The sequence below is a fragment of the Gastrolobium bilobum genome, unplaced genomic scaffold (genome assembly GCF_033153095.1).
Source record: "Gastrolobium bilobum isolate Gb01-03AN ecotype WA unplaced genomic scaffold, APGP_CSIRO_Gbil_v1 utg28004, whole genome shotgun sequence".
Lineage (NCBI taxonomy): Eukaryota > Viridiplantae > Streptophyta > Magnoliopsida > Fabales > Fabaceae > Gastrolobium > Gastrolobium bilobum.
In genome coordinates this window covers 1-22,060 of record NW_026898917.1, presented here as the reverse complement: position 1 = coordinate 22,060, position 22,060 = coordinate 1, and the positions used below count along the sequence as shown (strand labels likewise).

The 22,060-nt window shown below is 38.6% G+C and overlaps 3 protein-coding genes across 3 annotated transcripts; 1 reads left to right on the top strand and 2 right to left on the bottom strand.

Moving 5' to 3' along the window:
- Positions 1-1,386: 1,386 nt before the first annotated feature.
- LOC133285532 (nuclear transcription factor Y subunit A-4-like) lies at positions 1,387-13,015 on the bottom strand. Its single transcript, XM_061482775.1, has 5 exons — positions 12,787-13,015; positions 3,916-4,032; positions 3,772-3,843; positions 3,441-3,620; positions 1,387-1,900 (listed from the first exon to the last, which is right to left on the bottom strand). The coding sequence occupies exons 2-5, from the start codon at positions 3,988-3,990 to the stop codon at positions 1,514-1,516; spliced, it is 714 nt and encodes a 237-aa protein (XP_061338759.1). The 5' UTR covers positions 3,991-4,032; positions 12,787-13,015; the 3' UTR covers positions 1,387-1,513.
- A 4,645-nt stretch (positions 13,016-17,660) lies between these two features.
- Positions 17,661-19,880, top strand: LOC133285530 (uncharacterized). Its single transcript, XM_061482771.1, has 4 exons — positions 17,661-18,085; positions 18,200-18,433; positions 18,527-19,056; positions 19,875-19,880. The coding sequence occupies exons 1-4, from the start codon at positions 17,749-17,751 to the stop codon at positions 19,878-19,880; spliced, it is 1,107 nt and encodes a 368-aa protein (XP_061338755.1). The 5' UTR covers positions 17,661-17,748.
- Positions 19,881-20,068: 188 nt separating this feature from the next.
- On the bottom strand, positions 20,069-20,702 carry LOC133285529 (uncharacterized). Its single transcript, XM_061482770.1, has 2 exons — positions 20,607-20,702; positions 20,069-20,514 (listed from the first exon to the last, which is right to left on the bottom strand). Exons 1-2 carry the CDS (start codon positions 20,623-20,625, stop codon positions 20,162-20,164), a joined length of 372 nt encoding a protein of 123 aa, XP_061338754.1. The 5' UTR covers positions 20,626-20,702; the 3' UTR covers positions 20,069-20,161.
- Positions 20,703-22,060: the final 1,358 nt, after the last annotated feature.

The following is a 22,060-nucleotide window of genomic DNA, read 5'->3' as shown; positions in this document are numbered from 1 at the left end:
GGTACCGGCGACTACCCCACTTAAACTTTTAGTTTCCTTTGTATTTCCAAAAAAATTAATAATAATAATAATACTGACTGATATGCGCGAACGAATACTGTGAATTAAGTAATGTTAGCCGCGTACGTAACTCAAAATTCTGTGAAGAAAATAGTGAAATTATTTTTTGCTAATCTTTTATAAAATGTTTAAAATAAATTACAAAAATATAATATTTTCATATTTCTTAATAAAATCATATCAAATTAAATGTATCTGATAATATTATCATAATTTTTTTTCATTTTTAATAAGAGGAACAGAAATAGTTAAAATTTATATTTAACAAAATTAATTTTTTTTTTCTGTTGTAGATAATAAATCGGTAACCCAAAATAAACATTGAGAAAAAAATAAATTTTTTAATTTCTATGTTCACGGGCATAAAAATAAAATAAAAAATTTATTTGTCCAAAAATAAAAAATAAAGTTAAAAAAAATAATTATCATACACAATTACATCCCAAACAAACTAAAATCAACCATACATTCTCCAGGTAAATTCCTTTTATATAGTAATCATTCATTAAATTTATCAGGCATCTTGGTATCACTACTTTTTGATTGAGAATGGTTAAATTCCCTTTTTAAAGACTCATGACCTAAACTTGCATTTAAACACTCAACTTGCATTTAAACACTCCTACTTACAAATGATATGATCAATGTTTTTACTCAATAACTATAGCTTTTAAAAATACAAAATAGCCTTCACGTAATAAATTATATAGATTAATACCATCAATTATTATATTGTAAACTTCACATACCTACCAACAAGCGTTGTTTAAAATCTCCATCATAACTTCCTATCACCTTTTTCAATTGTTACGTAACTTGATACCATATACATAATTTAATCATAAGATGAACAATGCAAAGTTTTCCAATCATGTTAATAATACTATGATATTAAAATTTATAATAAAAATATAATAAACGATACCTCTCACTCCATTACAGGCTTAGTTTAGGTTATAAACACCCCCTATAAAGTGTATTAAGTTTGGCATCTTATTGCTGAATTTTCAAGTTTCTTGTGGGATCATGACAACCTGTCTGATTTTAGCATATGGTCCCAACTCAACTTGTGTTCAATGATACATTAAAATTGTAAGTTTTTAACAACTTCCACTTAAACAATCTTAAATTTGTTAAGATTTCCCAACTACAACTTGCTCAATCCATGCTGAACGTGTCACATTTTAAAGCAAGGCCATTCATTCCATAGAAATTATATATGGATCACAAACTTAAAAAGTTTCATGCACAAACTATTCCAACGCAGTTCGAAAGACTAGCGTAAGCAATAGCAACTTTAAAAATACATGGCAATGCAATAGGAAATGTCCAAGTGCTAATGCAGATTGCAAAGTCTCTTAAAAAAAGACATGTTTGTAAGAACACATGAAAAACAAAGAGCCAAGGATGATTTGCCTGACCGATGAAATAGATATTTGTTTGGTTCCATCTCTCACCGGACAACTGAAGCACGTTGCTTTGTTCCACCAAAGGTGATTCCCCCACTGCATTGTGGTGGTGCTCCTCCACCCATGTTTGAGGAGTTCCCAAGAAACATGCGCTCAGGATGCCTAAAATTGACACTATTACTGGATAAACATGTTCTGTCAAAGCAGGTTGTGATGGAAGATGATGCATTTTCTTCAGTTCTTGAGGAATTACTTTCCCCCTTTGATGCATCTTTCTTTTGATATAATATGTTGACAGGTTCAGAGCCAGAATGTGCACCATTGACAAGTTCTGCATTAGACTGTGCAAGCTGTTTTTTGCTGAGAAATCTCCCTCCAGATCCCCTGACCCTATTCAAGGCATGGCGGTGACGAGACTCGTGGAGATATGGCTGCATTCAGTATTTCAGTTAGAGGAGCAAATTTGGTATAATCCACAATAATAAAAGGTGTCAACAACTTTGCTTATATGGTTCAACATTCAATATAATGGAATAATTGTTTACAAAATAATGCAACATGTAATTCTACTGCAGTTACATTTCTAATTCCTATAACTATCCTTTTGATATTTGAAGATTTTCCAACATTCCCTTGCAAATAACAAGTTTACCATGTAATTGACACGTAAATTTTCTCTAGCACAGGACCATTGCCACTTATGTTGCACTCAAACCGACACAAGACATGACACGATTCTCCGACATGTTAACTTTAAAAAATGTTAAATTTTAACATGTTAAGACATGTTTTGATATTAAATAATATTTTTAATATATGCAGTGTATATTATATTTAGTATTCAATAATTTAAAAAAAAAATGAACACTAAATTTATAATATCTATCAATTTTACAAAGAAACATAAAATATCCCAAATATTTAAATTAAACCCAATAAAATGATAATCTTAATCCCACGAATTTAATAGTTGGAACTAAAAACGAAACGCAACCTTCGAATCCTTTTTTGAGTCTCTGCAACCCGTGTTAGAGTGTCGGAGAGTGCCGGAAAGGACACGTCAGATTTTTTGAAATATCAGTGTATTATAGATTGCCACCTGGAGTAACCATGTTCACCCTGTGGGTTATACAAAATGCAAAACTTCCCCTTGCATTTTATTATAAATTTAATTCCTTAAATTGGTGTTGTTGCCATGTGACCAGGAAGTGAAATATTCGATTCATTTAATCAGCATTTTGAAAATGTAAGATAAAACTGTTAGACCCACATAATGAGTCTAACAATCCTACACACAAAGGAAGTTTTATAGCACCAATCTCACTTTCTTTTTTATTCACTTCCACCCCCTCAATAATATATTGTCGGATGTATAGTGACTGCACCTAAATATTGGTGCAGTTATATAAAATTACGTCGTTTTATAGTATTAAAGCATTAAATATGTATAATCATAATCATACAAAAGTGAAAATAAATATAAAACATTAAATATAAGAAATCATAACCATACACAAATAAAAATAAATATAATATTTCCATTTTCTACAATTAATTTTGAACGTGAACTTCCTTTATCTCATCCAAAACTACGTCGTTTTTAGCTGACAATACGAAACGTTATATACAGTGACAATACAAATAATGAATATATATATATATATATATATATATATATATATGGGTCAGGATCATTTTACATCGATATAAATTACACTCTCAATCTTAACCGTTGATCCTATTTATATCTAACAATTATTAGATATATAAGCCATTAATTGCAAGCAAATCAATGACTAAAATTTGGTGTAAGACTTCTTATTTTTACAACGATATAAACATAACTTACCCCTATATATATTATACTTACCACGTTAAGCATGAAAAAATTATTGCAGCAATTTCATGGGCTATCAGGCAGTGAATGAAAAAAAACGTTTTCAAAGCATCACACCATTTTATGGAGCATACCTTACGACTTTTGATGAGTTTGTTCTTAGCCTCAAGCTTTGCACGTGATTGTCGTCTTCTAAGTATACCATGGTATTGTTTCGCATTAACATAAATGGGCCCATCATCTGCAAGATCAAGTGGTAATGCAACTCTGGTGGATGTTAATCCCAGCATCTGGGGCAACAGTTGGGGTTGATTCTAAAATATATTCAAAGACAGTGACATCATATTAAAAAATTATACTACAAAATCAAAATGTAACAAATTCCCTTCACCAATAAAAAATGTAACAAAAATTTCATATAGCAAAAATCAGGTATCATAAAAAGATGTACTAGACATAACTTACAATAGCCTGTTGTCCATAAGCAACTAATGAACTGGCGAAAATTGGGTCACTATAATGATAAGGAGCATGAGCCTGAAATTGGAGGACAACTAGTTAGTCACTTGAAGTGCAAGCAACAAATCCAAAAAAAGAAGCTTCACATACCATTGAGTGATTAGAATCAACTTGTGAACAATTGAACTCGGTATCAGGACGATTCAACAAGATAAATGGCTTCATGGAACCTTCAACACAGCCATTACTTAAAATTTAGATTTTGACCTGAGAGAATGGTTTCATGTTAGATGGCCAAGAAGGTAAGTGAAGCAAGGAATATCACATACATATAAAAGAAAGTTATGTAAAGCATAACATATTAGCAGAACAAAAAGAAATGACATGTACGTATTTCCACTCCTCAGTAACTGGAACACAACATGTAATAAACTAAAGGATAGGAAGGGATGTAATGTTCCAAAATTTATGTTCTTAGAATAGGAAATCATATGCAACAGATCAAATATTGTCATCAAATTAAGAACGTATTTATACTCAAATCAGCTAGTCACCCAAGGGGATAGACATAGAAGAGTGGAGTTATCCGTTCACCAAATTTTCATGGTTCATTAATGCCAAGGACTGAAAATGAAGCCATTCACAGAACTAACCCCCCTGAATACATGGAGCAATAGCTCATAAAAAAATTGTATAAATTTATTGTTTTCTAATTCTTTTTCAGGAGGGATAAAATAAGAAACTTCGTTAGAAAGGGAAAAAATCAGGTGCAAAGAAAGTGAAGGAAAATAAATCCTATATAGCATAACATAGAAATCGAAACAAGAGTGTTAGTTGTTAAAAAAATAATAATAATAATAATTAGGGTTGAGTTAACTCCAAAAAAAGATAAAAAAAAACAAATAAATTTTCCAATCCCTCTAAATATTTATAAGGAAGGAAATAAACAGCATAAAAAAGTACACCTAAAAATTAGCTTATTTAGAACCCAAAAGGCAGTATCCCCTTGGATTTACAAGCACTCAAAAAAGTAGTATTGATTGCTAGGTCAGCAAGCAACATAGTCAGTGTAAAATCCAACCAGAAACCAAACAATAGAAGTTAAATATGGAAATTATCTCCACCAAAAAAAAAATATGGAAATTATAACAAAAATTCACAATTAGCTTAGCTGCTCTCAATTTAAAGATGATATACTATTTTCTTTAACTAGAAGTTCTTACAAAACATAAGTTAAGCCATGGAAGCCACAAACATGTAGAACAACACTCACTAAGAACATACTGTTGGGAACTCATTCCCTCAAACTCGGCTTCTACAGCCCTTTGCGGAAGTCAATCAACAAGATCCTGATCTCTGACCTCGGCAATACCTCGGCCTGAACTTCACCAGGTCGGGCAGCGCAGCGGAAAATCAAAACGAATACTGGGAGAGAGAAGGAAAGAGAGAGAACACAAACAATTTTAACGTGGGAAAACCTTCTCCAATGAAGAAGTAAAAACCCACGGGACCTAGTCCAGATCAAAAATTCACTATGAAAATAATGGTTACAAATAATCAGAATCACCAATGTGGTGGTTAACACAACCTCTCCAACAATGGTGATAATCAAACCTCCCTAGAGATGTTTCACTCAAACTCTCTCTAGAGATCTCTCAAATGTTCTCTCTCAATCTGACCTAGCCTCCACCCTCAACTAATGAATATATAGAGGAGGTGGAATTTAGAGTTTAAGGTTTAGGGTTTTTGGGAAACCCCTCAATAGGCTTGGGCTCAGCATTGAAGGAGGAAGCCCAACAAATCTCCCCCTCCGACTTCAATGCGTCAGCTTCAGCAACAACCCGGCTCCTTCACAGCAGTCTTCAAATTTCCTTGCTAGAACCGGCTTTGTCATCATGTCGGACCAATTTTGGTCAGTGTGCACCTTGACGAGTTCGAGCTCTCCACCTTCCACCACATCCCGGATCCAGTGATACCTCACATCAATGTGCTTAGTACGGGAGTGATAGGTCGAATTCTTCGCAAGATGGATTGCGCTTTGATTGTCACAACCCAGCTCGTACTTGTCTTAATCATGGCCGAGTTCCATGAGGAACTTCTTCATCCACAACATCTTTTTGCTTGCCTCAGTAGCGGCAATGTACTCAGCCTCAGTTGTCGATAATGCAACACATTTCTGAAGTCTTGATTGCCAAAAGACAGCTCCTCCGGCAAATCTTATCATGTATCCCGTCGTCGATTTCCTTGAGTCGGAATCTCCCCCTAAATCAGAATCCGAGTAGCCTTGCAACTCGGTTTTGCCTTCTCCAAATCAGAGGCATAAGTTGGTCGTACCTCGGAGGTACTTGAAGATCCACTTCACTGCTTCCCAGTGTTCTTTGTCGGGGTTTGACAAATACCGACTTACCATTCCAACAGCATACGCCAAGTCGGGTCTAGTGCAAACCATTGCGTACATCAAGCTTCCGACGACGGATTGGTACGGGACCTTCATCATCTCATCTTTGTCTTCATCAGATCTCGAACATTGCTTCTGGTTCAACTTTATGTGTCCGACAAGGGGGGTGCTCACTGTTTTGGCTTTATCCATGCTGAATCTCTTCAGAATCTTCTCAATATACTTCTCTTGACTCAGCTACAGTAGCTTCTTTTGTCTATCTCGGATAATCTTGATTCCGAGAATCTGCTTTGCAGGGTCGAGGTCCTTCATTGCGAAAGACGAGCTCAACGCCTTTTTCAGGGCGGCTATCCTCGATTTGTCTTTCCATACAATAAGCATGTCGTCAACATATAACAACAAGATCAAAAAATCTCTGGCCTCGTACCTCGTCACAAATACACAGTGGTCAGCTTCTGTCTTCTCAAACTTGTGATCAGTCATGAATGATTCAAACTTCTTGTACCACTGCCGAGGTGTTTGCTTCAAGCCATAGAGGCTCTTTTTCAACCGGCATACCAAGTCTTCTTGGTCTGGAGCTCGAAACCCCTCAGGTTGCTCCATATATATCTCTTCTTCTATGTCACCGTGAAGAAATGTCGTCTTCACGTCCATTTGTTCTACCTCGAGGTCCATCGAAGCCGCCATGGCTAACACGGTTCAGACCGAGGCCATTTTTACCACTGGAGAAAAAATCTCCTCAAAATCTACTCATTTCTTCTGAATGCAGCCTTTTACTACAATCCAGGCTTTGTATTTCGGCTTCTGCCCGTTCTCTTCATTCTTAATCTTGTAGACCCATTTATTTTTCAAAGCTCGTCTTCCTTCAGGCAACTCGGTCAGCTCATAAGTCTGATTCTCGTGCAAAGACTTCATCTCGTCTTGCATTGCCTTTTCCCATTCTTCTTTCTCTGAGCTCGTCACAGCTTCATCATAACTCTGAGGCTCACCGTCTTCAGCAACAACGGTGTATTCATCATATGGGTATCTTGTAAAGGGTCTTCTTTCTCGAGTTGGGTATCTCGGCTATTCTTCAGCTTGACAACCTGGTTCATCATTCTCATCCCGGATCTCATCATCAACTTGGACCTTAGTGTCTTGGTCATCATCGGCATGTTGCTTGTCATCATCTTCTTCATTATTTTCTTGATTTTCTCCCCCTGCTTCAGCTCGGACAGGAGGGATGGGTTCTTCACATCTGACAGTAACCCGGACTTTGGGCTTCGAGATGTTATGAATGTTCTCATCTTCATGAAAGATCACATCTCGGCTTCTCACTATCTTCTTATTGATTGGATCCCAAAGTCGGAACTCGAACTCACATCTCGGCGAACCAAGATAGATGCATTCTTTTGTCTTCGCATCAAGTTTTGCCCTTTCATCTTTAGGGATATGCACGAAAGCTCGGCATCCAAATACTTTCAGTTGATTTTTGGCCGCTTTCCGACCTGTCCAGACTTCTTCTGAAATTTCTCCTTCAAGTGGCCGTGATGGTGAGAGGTTGATTAAATCACAGCAGTTCTGACGGCTTCTCCCCAGAATGATTTCGGCAATCCGGCATTGGATAACATGCTTTGGACCTTTTCTTCAATAGTCCTGTTCATCCTCTCAGCGAGTCCATTCAGCTGTGGAGTCTTGGGGGGCGTCTTCTCAAGTCGGATCCCGGCCGCTCTGCAGTATGCATCAAATGGGCCGCAATACTCACCACCATTATCAGATTGGACCACCTTCAATTTCTTGCCAGTCTCCCTTTCAACCATGGCATGGAATTCTTTAAAGGATTGGAGTACCTTATCTTTAGACTTCAACAAATATACCCACATTTTGCGGTAGTAGTCATCAATAAATGAAACAAAATACTGAGCTCCTCCTAGAGATCTCTCCGACATGGAGCAAACATCAATATGGACGAGGTCAAGAATATACCTGCGTCGTCTGGGTTGATCCGGTCTCATAAAAGAAACCTGGTGCTGCTTTCTAGCTAGGCAGTGCGTGCAACTCTTCAACGCTTGGTCTTTCAACCCGGTCAGTAATCCTTTCTTGTTCAGGATCTGGATCCCTTTCTCGCATGTGGCCGAGGCGCTTGTGCCATAGCTCCAAGCTAGGTTCATCTCGGACAGAATTGGCTTCTCCGCCATTGATCTTTCCTTGCATCACGTACAAGGAGCATTCCTTCTTACCTCGGGCCACGACCAAGTTTCCCTTGGCCAGCTTCCATCTCACACTACCGAAGTAGTTCACTAACCCGGCATCATCAAGTTTGCCTACCGAGATTAGGTTCAAACGCATGTCAGGTACATACCTCACATCCTTCAACACAAGTCGGCATCCGACATCTGTGGTCAGGGTTACATCACCGAAACCAACAATCTTGCTGGTCACTTGGTTTCCCATCTTCACGACTCCAAAATCACCACCTCGGTAAGAGAAGAAAAAACATTTGTGTGGAGTAACGTGGAAGGAGGCACCGGAGTCAACAATCCAGGTGCAGTCATCATATGCAACATTCAAATAATTATCCTCACCAAGGAGGAATATCTCGGCATCCAGGTTTCCAGCCACCGCAGTGGTGCTCTTGTCTTCCCTCTTCTTGGGAATAATCTGATCCAGCTTCACAGAGCCATTCTTCTCGTCATTTTGCAAGGTCCAGTAGTCTGGCTTCTTATGACCTGTCTTTCCACAGTAAAAGAACTTCAACTCATATCTCGGCTTTGACCGACCTCTGAACTTTCCTCTTCTATCACGATCTCGACCCCGGCTCTTGCTTCTACCTCGGGAGTCGGATTTCCCTCTGTTCTCAGCAACGTTTGCCTCAGACGTGCTCGAAATACCTCGTTCTCTTCTCCTGGCTTCTTCGCCCAGGAGGCTGTCTGTCACAAAATCCATCTTCAATTTTCCATCTGAGGTTGAATTATTCAAGGTCACCACCAAAATATCGTCTGGCAGCGAGCTCAACAGCAGCAAAGCCTGCATCTCGTCATCAATTTTCATCTCAGCCTTTGACAGCTGATTCACAATACCTTTGTAGGTGTTGAGGTGTTCTATCATGCTCATGCCATCCTTGTATTCCAGCTTCACAAGTCGGCGAGCCAGGTGTGCTTTGTTCTTGGGAGTCTTCTTCTGAATCATGGACTCCAGCTTCGTCCACAACTCATATGCGTTCGTGAACTCGGACACGTGCTCAAAGAGGCTCTTGTCAATATATTTTCTGATCGTAGCTACCGCCTTACGACTCTGAATCTGTCACTCCTTATCGGTTTTGCCTTCCGGTTTCTTATCAAGGGTAATGGGCTCATGTAAATCTTTGCAGTAGATATGATCTTCCATCATCGGTTTCCAATAGGTGAAGTTGTTTGCGGTCAGCTTGAACATATCTCCATCATGGGTTATGCCACTGGTCTCCATCTCGTCTCCCTCAGAACCCGTCGAACCTGGCTCTGATACCACTGTTGGGAACTCGGTTCCCTCAAACTCGGCTTCTACAGCCCTTTGCGGAAATCAATCAACAAGATCCTGCTCTCGGCAATACCTCGACCTGAACTTCACCAGGTCGGGCAGCGCAGCTGAAAATCAAAACGAAATTTGGGAGAGAGAGAAGGAGAGAGAGAACACAAACAGTTTTAGCGTGGAAAAACTTTCTCCAATGAAGAAGTAAAAACTCACGGGACCTAGTCCAGATCAAAAATCCACTATGAAAATAATGGTTACAAATAATCAGAATCACCAATGTGGTGGTTAACACAACCTCTCCAATAATAGTGATAATCAAACCCCCTAGAGATGTTTCACTCAAACTCTCTCTAGAGATCTCTCAAATTTTCTCTCTTAATCTGACCTAGCCTCCACCCTCAACTAATGAATATATAGAGGAGGTGGAATTTAGGGTTTAAGGTTTAGGATTTTTGGAAAACCCCTCAATGGGCTTGGGCTCAGCATTGAAGGAGGAAGCCCAACACAAACATAGATGGGAGAAAGGTCAGAATAAAAAGGACATACATAATGGAAATTTGAACAACAAGGAAGTTAATAAGTTGTTCCTAACACACATAATATGAATATGTTATCTTAATTTTAGGTCAAACAAAAATATATATGTTCTTCCTGTTCTTCCTTCGTATAGAACTAATTCAATCAAAAAGCTTAAGTTGTTGGGTAAGACTATATTAATGACTTTATATTTCTCTAACACGCCCCCTCGCATGAGAGTCCACTGGGTTTGAAAGGTGTACAATGCACAGGTCCATCTGCCTGTGCTAAGAAATTCCACAAGAGAAAGTGGGGGGCGGTGAGGATTGAACCCGTGACATAGAGGCTCTGATACCATGTAAAAAATCAATTCAAACCAAAAGCTTAAGTTATTAGGTAAGGTTACATTAATGATTTTTATATATCTCTAACACGCCCCCTTACACGAGAGCCCATTGGGCTTAAAGGGTGGGCAATACACAGGCCCACCTACCTGTGCTAAGAAATTCCACAAAGAAAATGGGAGGCGGCGAAAATCGAATCCGGGACACCAAAGCTTTAATACCATGTAAAGAATCAATTGGACTTGAAAAGTGGATAATGCATCAGCCCAGCCTACGTGTGCTAAGAAATTCCACACAAAAAAGAGGGGCGACGAGGATCGAAACCTGTACACGAGGCTCTGATACCATGTAAAAAACTAATTCAACCCAAAAGCTTAACCTATTGGATGAAGTTATGTTAATGACACTAACATTCCACATCAGAGCATTAGAAGGTAGCCATTTTCTTAAAGTACCGCACACTACTTAATGAAGAATGCATTAAAAAAATAATAAATAAAGATAAATCATTACTTAATGCGGAAATCTCAAGTATACCGTGCTCTTATAAGTCATGAATGCTTGGCTAAATGAAATTTTCTATCCTTAACTCCTCATATTTTAATTCCTAGTTCAAATTAACCATTTCAAAACTTTCATTTTAGTCCCTCCATTCACATATCTTTGTACTTATAGTGATTTTTCACCCCAATTCTTTTTGTTAAATTATGATGTGGCAAGGGTTTTTCACATCCCTACCCTCACAAGTCGGGATTTTATGGGGAGTGGTTTTAGTGATGTGCCGAACGGGAATAATGTGGTGGCAGTCTTAGATGGAAAAATTTTAGGGCGACACATCACTACATAAGAACAGATCGGTCGTAGGTATTCTACAATTTATATAACATTGTATTAAAAAAGGGATAATTTTAAGGAAATGGCAAATTTTAAAGGGTGATAATAAAAAATATATATAATGAAATATAGCTAATCATTCACTGAGTACAATGTATCTTGTATTGTAGCCTTATTTCTCAAATTCTTCAATCGCATCCAACAAAATGATCATCCTAAAATTAACGAAAACTACACAACGGACATTCTTAGTAGGTGAAGGCATATTCATGTAGCCAGATAACAAACAGGATATAAATCCCATAAGATCAACAAACATAAAACAATGGGTTATAAGGATTGCGAGAACAAACGATGGCAGTTCAGTTGGCGTAAAGAAACTGAGCAAGTAGTTGTGAAAACACGTGTTTGATCTTTCTCATTACTATCTTTGAAAGGGGTTTAAAACCTTAATCCCAAGAACCGCCCTGAATAAGACTAGTCGCGAAGCAACAATTAAATATCTCAAAAAAAAAAGAAGATAGTGGAAATGCTTGGGTTAAAAACAAGGAACATAATTTTCTTCATAACATCAAGGCCCAGATAATTCTATTTGTGATTTCCCTTAATTCACGTGTCTTATCCAAATGGCCTAAATCACAAACCTTGCTGACAGGATATAAATCAGCAAGTCACTAAAAAGCTATAATACAGCATTAATTTTTTTTTTGTTTTGGTAAATATAATAATACATTGTTAATCCCACAAACGTCCTTCGTAGAAAAATAAAATTAAAAATTATTTTGCTGTCTGGTGGCATCTAATCAAAACAATCTGAGACATACAAATTACAAGCCCAAGTACCAGTTTGTCTGGAAATCCAACGTAGATGAATTATATGATCATTCATAATAATAATAATAAGACATATACATGCTAGATAATAAGCTAAAATCAAGAAATAGATCAACCCTGAGTTGTTTTTCTTATAATAATAATAATAAAAAAAGAAAAACCTAAAAAATGCAAAAAAAATTTCCCATCCACAATATGTCCATTACTAAAAACTGAGGAGGAAAGAATAAGAATAACAGAAGTTAGAGAAGACATAACCACAACTTCACCCACACAACCACTTTCCAAATCTTAACTCAGTTTTGACCATAACAACATCAGCTGACTTCAAACTCCACATGCAAATGGGAAACACCAAACTTCAACCTCCCCCACTTGGATTCCACATACATAACATAAATCACAAATCAAAGCAAAAAAACAAAGTACAAAAGAAAAAAAAAAAAAAAAAAAAAGATACACCCAAAAAATAAAAAATAAATAAAAATAAAAATTAAAAGAAAGAGATGTGATGAAGCAAAGGGAAAAACGGTGGTTAGTGGAGAGCCAAACAGGATAAGGCAGAATAAACAAGCAAGAGAGAGAGAGAGAGAGAGTAGATAGTACCTTTGGGATCTGGTAAGGTATGAAGAAACAAAGTACTTAAAAAAGTGTTGGGTTCAAGTTGGGCATGTCTCCTCTCTAGAAACCTCAACCCACCCACTATATATCCATCTATCTCACTGAAGCTATCACTCTGTCTCGCACTCTTGTCTCTCTCTCCTCACTTCTTGCTCTCTGGCCTTTGCTGAAGAAAAACACATCTAACCCGCAAATACGCATCAGGTCCACCATCAAAATTTTCATTCACAAGTCACACTTTCTCTCTCTTCACATTTGTCGTTTTTTTCCATTTATCGTCGTTTTCTCAGTGGGCCACGTATATAGTTCCTCGACCCTCGGGCCTCCGTTTTCATCACTAAGCTCCTAGCCGCCCTTGACTGTTCAAACCTTCCCCGCACGCAAATTATCCACGCGCCACATTCACCGTCTGATGAATTATCAGATACGGAAAAGCATTACACGCTCTACCGAAGCGCGTTACGCTTAACTTGAGTGATTCTTGGAAAAAACATCCTAGGTTTCTTGCAAATTTGACCTCGTCAATATCTTTAACTTCAATGTTCAAAAAAAAAAAATATCTTTAACTTGGAAGATGTCCCTCCACCTTCCAGATTCCCCTGTTAGGTGACATCTGGCGGTGTGTTATCTTAAATACCCAATTTGCCCCTCGGTTTTCTTTGTTTTATCTTTTGGCTTAGTCTTTTGCGTTATTTTTAATCTGGCAACTCATTGGAATATCAGACAATTGCTTAATAAGTTTGTTTGCTTGCTTGGGTTTGTAGGTGAGGATGACCAAGTTATACTTAAATACCACATTAGTCATCATAACATTAAAGTAATAAAGATATTTATATTTACCGGAAAACAAAAGAGAATTATAATTTTTCTTGCATATGTACATTATTTTCAGAATTTTGATATGTGTATGATGAAGGTTAAAAGTCTCTCAATATAGAACTTTCAATTTTGAATTTAAATAACTACTTTTAACCACTGTATTGAGTGAATATTTACAATTTGAATAAGTAAAAATATTTATTTGGGTGAGTCTAAATTTAAAATTTTCATATTGTGTTAAAATAATAAAAACAAAGTTGATATTCATGCGTTAATTTTTTTCCTGCATAAATTTTAAACTTTGTTAATGTCATAGTTCCTTTTAAACTTTCTTTACATTTTTTTTTTAATTTCTTCATTTCAATTACTGTTTAAATTTATTTATTTTTTGTCTACAAGATTATTTATATTTTATTCATCTTATAGTCACTTTTTTTATTTTCTTTACACTTTTTTTTTTAGAAATATTCCAATCAGTTCATTGCTTCGCAACTAATTCGATTTGGGGTGAGTCCAGGATTAAGGCTTTAAACTCTTCCCAAAAGTGGTACTGGAGAGATTCGAATACATGCTCTCACCCTCACCTGCTTAGCTCTCATGCACCAACTGAGCTACCACTATTTGATCTTTACATTTTTTTTTTAATTTATTCATGTCGCCTTTTGAAAAATTCGCACCGGGTGTTTACTTTTGACATTTTTTTCTCTTTTAATTCAAATTTCTATGATAATAAAGGCATTTGCCACTTTTAGGCTAATTTTGCTAGCATTTATTTATATTTTATAATTATATTCTTTCATAATTATTAATGTGCTTACATGTCTAATAAAAGAAAAAGAGTTATCAGGAGCTTGAGAGAGTCTATGGCACGAGATTATCACCAATGGATTAAGCTAGACAAATCATAGCAAGTGAGTTCAATACCATGTCTCAACCCAAAAAACTTTAAGGTATTTGGTTCATAGGTCCTGCCACTTATATGGACTTCATCTAGCTCATTATCACACTTCAATATTCTAACAATCTCCCCTTCAAGTGTAAAATCCAACATTGGTATGTTTCCCATCAACTCTGAGTATCTCAGGCTCAAGTACTCAACTTGCCTTTAGCTAAACACTTGGTTAGGCCGAGCCTAACCCGACTCTGAGACCTTTATTAGGCAAGTTAAAGGAAGTCCATGGCAGGAGACCGTCACTAATGGACTAAACTACTCCAACTAAAGCAAGTAATTCCCTTTGACTCATTACCAACCAATATGGGATTATACCACACTTGACTATCCCAATAATTTCCCCCTCAAATATGAAACCCACATTGATATGCTCCCCAACAATGGGGACACAACCCTCCTCTAATCAATCACCAAACTAGCCCTAGCCCAACCTGGCTCAACGAAAGTCTCTCAGAGTACCACAAGGCCTAAGTACTCAACCCCTCTAGCCAAACACTAAACTAGCCCGAGTTAAACTTGACTTTGATGCCATTGTCAGTTTGGCCAGGGGAGCCCGTGGTGAAGGACCACCACAAATGGGATAAGCTACATCAACCACAGCATGTCTCAACCAAAAATATTAAGGCATTGGGTTTATGGATACTTCCACTTATATAGACTTCACTTAGCCCATTACCAAAACTATATCTCCCTCAAGTGTGAAAACTCCACATTGATATGTTCCATCTTTCTCCGAGTACCCCAAGTCCAAGTACTCAACTCGCCTCTAGCCAAACATCAATCTAACTCGAGCTCAACCCGACTCTGATACCATTGTCAGACAGGTCAGGGGGAGTCCATGATAAGGGACCACCACCAATGAGTTAAGCTAAACAAATCACATTAAGAAAGTCCGACACTATGTTTTACACCCAAAACCTTAATTAAGGTATTGGATTTATGTGTCTTTCACTTATATGTACCATGTTTAACCCATTCTTTCCCGTATGGAAAATTTTTATCGATGACACTTGAATTCCCAATAGGAGTGAAGGATTGTTAGTATACAAATTTAAATTTATCTACATTCCAATTTTTTTTTAAAATGAAGCGTTTAAGAATTAGCAGATTTGGTAGGACATTAGCCACTATAAACATCTATATTCTAGAAGGGTGAGAAATGCATGATTTAAATGGATGTGTGGCAGAAGACTAAATGATAATATGATGTTACTTTTATTCAAGCAGAAAACTAATTATAATATTATTGATCCATCTTTATGATTTTTGAAATTCTATTTCCTTACCTCATGATTACAGGAAAATTTCTTATGAATCATGTTAATATAGCATACATATACAGGCTTTTTGACCCTTATGCCCCTTAATTAATAATTAATTACCAAATTGCCCCTCATTCAAAACTATTTCGAAAATTTACCCTCCCCAACAAACATAACACCAATCTGCCCCTGTTTGACCGTTGACCACGAAGCCTACCCGGGTACACCATTACCTACCCGGGTAAATTTTGAAACTTTTTATCTACCCGAGTATGTAGGGATGTGCCCGGGTAGAGTTCTTGAATCTGGGAAAATGTTTGAATTATTTACCCGGGTACGGAGCAGTGTACCCGGGTAAATCGCGTCCAGAAACCCCAATATGTATGGGTTTCGGCCATTGTTGCGAGGTATAGGGTTTTTGAAACCCCAAAATCTTTCTCTCTTACCCTCTCTAATCCGAAACATCACACATATTTCATCTCATCATTTCAGAAAGCTGAATCTTGGTGGGACATTGAGATTACATCTCCACACTCCCATTTTGTGCTAAAAAATCCGAACCAACCTCCAAACCCAAAACCTAGATCTAATTTTTGTGTGAAAGATGAGTTCAAGTCCAAACATGGTTCCTATAGTTGTTTACTACAATGGGAGGCATTTTGAAGGTCCGAACGGTGTCCGATTTGAAGGAAAAACAAAAACGATGAAAATCAAAGTGGGCACTACATGCAATGAACTGAAGGAGAGAATTCTTCAAAAAATGGGGTCAGAAGGCATACATTCCATCCACCGCATGATAGCCAGGTTAGAGACTGTAGTGGATATGGATACAATATACTACATTGGAAACGATATAAATGATGATGAAGATGTGGAGTTCGTAACAGATGCGTTTGTTGAATGGAAAGTATTAAAATATATTGAGATATATGTTGAAGTTGATGTTGGACAATCTTCATCTTTACCGGTGCATACAACCACTACTGCACACTGTACCGGTCAAGAAGATACAGTTGTACGATCTTCTGCACCTCCTCAGGTAGCATGGGATGAGGATGAAGAGGATGAAGACGAGGACTATGTGGACAGCGAAGATGAGGGAGAACCTGAAAGTGCTATTCCAGAAGGTGATTCGTCAGACACTGACGTGGACGGTAATTTTGAGGCTGACATGAGCGCCGTAAGTCTCGGTACCCCAGCCTTGTCACCACTTCATGTCGACCCAGTCAGTAGTGGTAAGTTATTAAATTTGAATATTTGCTTTAGACAATTTATTATTTGTGGTAAGTTATTAAATTTGACATGATCTTTAGATGCAGGGTCTGAGGAGCCATTCTGGAATGAAAGCCAACATTATTCATTCATTAACTGGGCGCACCCTAATGACGAGTTGGAGATCCTATATGGCGATGATGACTTGCACGGAGGTTGGAAGTTAGGAGATCCGTTATTTGTGCAACAAGAATTTGGGTCCAAACCAGAATTGCAACATGCTGTGAAGATACATTGTATGAAGGGGCGCAGGACAGCCATAGTTGAAAAAAGCGACGAGTCAAGATTTGTTATGAAGTGTAAAAACCATGCTGACGGTTGTCCCTGGTATATGAGGGCAATTAAGCCGAAGAAGGGAGCTAACTAGGTGGTCCGTAAATGGGGTCAAGGTCACACATGCCTAAATCAAGGCCTATCACAGGATCATAGACAGTTGGATTCAAATGTCATTTGTGCGGCTATAATGAGTATGTATTCCACTGTTTATTTAATGATTCAGATTAATTGAGAATATGGTAAAGTTAATTTTTTTTTCCAGATATGTTAAAGGAAGATCCATCCACAAGACCAGCTCTGATACAGGAGAGGATACAGGGAACATATGGATACAACATAACGTACAGGAAGGCCTGGAAGGCAAAAATGAAGGCCATCGTTAAGTTGTTTGGTGACTGGGAGAAATCGTACGCATTCTTGCCAAATTGGCTGAAGTATATGACGGAGGTGAATGTGGGTTCTGTGTTCAAACTTGATACAAATCAATGTTTTGATGAACGTCGGGTTTATACAGACAGGGCCGTATTTCAAAGGGTTTTTTGGACATTTCACCAATGCATTGAAGCATTCAAACACTGCAAGCCTATAATTCAAATTGACGGCACTCATCTGTATGGGAAGTACAGAGGTACTCTATTGATTGCAACATCTCAGGATGGAGATGGATTTCTGCTCCCTATTGCCTTTGCTGTTGTTCCTCCAGGTGAGTAAATAATTTTGCTTTGGGGTATGTGAAAGCATGTGACCCTTCTTTGCCACTTCATACTGTAAATAATTTCTGAGCTCATCCCTATTGACTTTGTTGTTGTTCCTCCAGGTGAGAGGTTGGATGATTGGTCCTGGTTTCTTAGCCTTTTACGTTTTCATGTCACACATAGGCATGGTATTTGTCTAATATCCGATCGTCATCGAAGCATCATAAGGGCGGTGAAAGACCACGGAGGGTGGCAGCCTCCATATGCTTATCATGTATTTTGTCTACGTCACATCGGAAGCAACTTCAATACCCGTTTTAGGAATGTGGAATTGAAGAAAACGTTGATGAAATTAGGTAATGTACGGTATAATTACTCACATTTTCAACCATTTGAAGAAAACGTTGATGAAATTCACTAACCAATGCATATGTCATGGTTTTTTGCAGGGTACACATGTTCAAAGATAAATTTCGACATTAGGTACAAGGAATTTATCGAGAACAATCCTGAAGTTGCTTCATGGTTGGATGCGATTCCGAAAGAGCAATGGTGCAGGTCGTATGATGAGACAGGACGTAGGTTTGGTCATATGACAACTAACCTATCTGAGTGTGTGAATAAGGTGCTTCGTGGAGCACGAAATCTGCCTATATCTGCATTGGTCAAGATGACATTCAGTAGACTCGTTGAGTATTTCGTCAAGAGACGTGAAGGGATTGAAAAAGATATCTCACAAGGTTGGATAATTTCAAAGAAGGTTGAGGCAGCGTTGCAAAAAAATGATGAATTGGCTGGCACTTATCGTGTGAGGATATATGATAGTGACCTGTTATTGTTTGAGGTTGAGGATGCCTACAATCAATCTACACACGAGGTCGGTGACATCATGAGAGTGGACTTAATCAATCGTACATGTCAGTGTGGTAGGTTTACAGCAAGGAGGTATCCCTGCAGTCATGTATTAGCAGTTTGCAAGGTAGCCAAGCTAAACCATTATGATTATGTGGATCATGTTTTCAAAATTCCAACCATTGCTAAAGTATATGCTGCACACTGGTTTCCTATTGGCAATGAATTGTTGATTCCATCCGTTGTTGGGCCTACTGTAATTCCGGATGCTCAGTTGGTACGTGCAAAAGGAAGACCAAAGTCTTCAAGGATTCAGAATGAGATGGATTGGGTTGAGTCTCAACCCTCTAGCAGTCAGAGCAGATGTAAGCATTGCAAGCAAGTTGGACATAACATTCGTACATGTCCATTGAGACTAAGACAAGCATGATTACGTATTGTTTTTGTGTAGTACTTTGTTTTGTAATGACAATCACTTTACGTATTGTTTTGTTTCCTTGTACCATAAACTTTATCTTGTATTAGTTATGTATTGTGTTGTTGAAATGTATTGTTGAACTGTATTCTTGTGTTGTTGAAATGTATTGTTGAAATGTATCCGTTAAGTTTAGCGAGTCACTCGTTCCGTATTGTGCAATCCGAATGTCTACCATACCCATTTACCCCTTCCCCGAGTCAGTTAAGGTTATTGTATTACACATCAATTACCAAGATGCTAACAAAATGGATTGAACAGCACCTGCTGCTGCATCTGCAACTGGTCTACCCGGGTAACTCGTAATGATATACCCGAGTACATCTTACCCGGGTAGACTATTCGTGGTACCCGGGTAGACCAGTTGCAGATGCTGTTGCAGATGCTGTTTTGGCAATTTTTGTTGCATTTTGGTAATTGTTGTGCAATACCTACATACGGTATGACTTGGGGGTGGATTGATTTCGTAGAAATAGGATGCAGTAATCAAGATGTGCGCCAATCAAAGTTGAAAATGAATAATAAACTACTTTGGGTTGAATTGATTTCCAAATTAATTATGACAATATTAATGCAAGGTCCCATACTAATGCATAGAACCAACAAGTCTGAACGTGCGCAAAACGAAAATTTCATTCATTCAAATTTTGAACATCCAGTACAAAAACATCCATGCAATGTAGGTAAAGTTCCTAAATGTACCAAAATGACTACATTACATCAAACTAAATCAATGATATGAAACCCTATGGACACACTAATCCGATGCCGTGTCCTCCCCATTCTCTTCATCCGATTGTGTGTCATCCCCATTGTCATCATCCTCCTCCTCCTCCTCCTCCTGAGTATGGGCACCCTCGCCAATTAAACCCTCCAAGCGTGAAACCCTTGTGTCCAACCGTGCAACCCTTGTGTCCATCTGGTTTCGCCACTTGCTCGTGCTCTGTCTATATCCTCTAAAGTCAGTAGTCAGATCATATAAGGATGCCATGACATGATCAAGTGTCCATCCACCCTCAGGAGGAGCTGGTGGTCGCCGACTGCGGGTGGGACGTGTCGGTCTGACATCAACCTCAGCAACGCCATCATCATCGTCATCATCATCAAGGCCTACATCATAAACCATGAAAAACAAACTTCAATACCACATTAAAAATTAAACAACACATAATTGCATAAACTCATAAAGACCAACACATCACCTGCAGGTGCATCCTCCATCTCAGCATCGTGGTGGAATGGGATCTCAGGTGGTTCTGGTGCCTTCTTCCACGTCCAGATACCCGCTCTGTTCGGTAGGATCCCACACTGCTTCAGGAGCCTCTCACCAAATATAGCATTCCAGCCTCTGGCGGTCTTCAAGGTCTCTGTTGCCATAGGCACTCCAAATCTATGCAGAATCTTCTGCACCAGAAATGCAAAAGGCAATTCAGCCTTCTTTGACTTGGCTGCCTTCCACATCAGTATGCATATGTAATGCCTCCAGTTCACCTGCTGACTGTGAAGGAGGGCCCACAGGATGACAAAGTCCCCTTCCAGCACCTTTGAGTGATTATGCGGGCGCTGGAAAATAATATGTGTCACCACATAATGAAGAATGCGAGCAGAAACTGACAAGTTGCTAACAGGATAATGAGCAAAATGACCGGGCTCAGCGTCTGCCCTCCTAGTCTCTGTAACAATGGTCTCCCGGTTATAATCACCAAATATATGATGGCTGTCTCCATCATATAGTGCTGCTCCTGAGACACCATCAAAATCGAACCCCAGTAGCTCCGTCCAGATAGGAGCAGTCATGATGATATCAATCCCGCATACACGGGAAGTCAGCTCGCCTTGCGAGTAGCCAAGGTTCTGGTAGAAGGCTCTTACCATAACCTCCGAGTATGGGCACCGCATCTCCGCCAGGTGAAGTAAATGTGTCTGCTCAAGAAGCGGCACGATGTCAAAACGCTCTAGGTTGAAGAATGCCGAATCCAGTGATTTCGGTTCGCAGATCTTCCGGGTCATGAAAAACTTCACGAACTTCTCGTGTGAAGGAATGTCATCCTCAAACAAATATCCGAACGTCAAGTCCGGAGCCTGACTCGAAGCAGCCTGGGGCTGAGAGGATGACGACCCATCGTGACGACTCTTGGTTCTTCTCTCGGAACAAGATTATGCCTGAAATCGCTCAAGATGACACTCCTCCAGCAGCTCTACTCGGGTACCCCTTTGGTGGGTTTTCGAATGGGGCTGCTGGGGTATTTTAAAACCCTACCGTCGCGATTTACCCGGGTACACTGCTCCGTACCCGGGTAAATAATTCAAACATTTTCCCAGATTCAAGAACTCTACCCGGGTACACCCCTACATACTCGGGTAGATAAAAAGTTTCAAAATTTACCCGGGTAGATAATGGTGTACCCGGGTAGGCTTCGTGGCTGCAACGGTCAAACATGGGCAGATTGGTGCTATGGTTTGTTTTCTTTAGCGGAAATTTTCGAATAGTTTTGAATCAGCTGGAATTCGGTAATTAATTATTAATTATGGATAACTGTTAAAAAACCTACATATACATGACTTCGCTTCAAAGTCAGAAGAGAAATTATTTCATACAATTTTATTGTACACTTACAAGGCACCATAATTCTAACCAAGTAAGGAACCAAACATA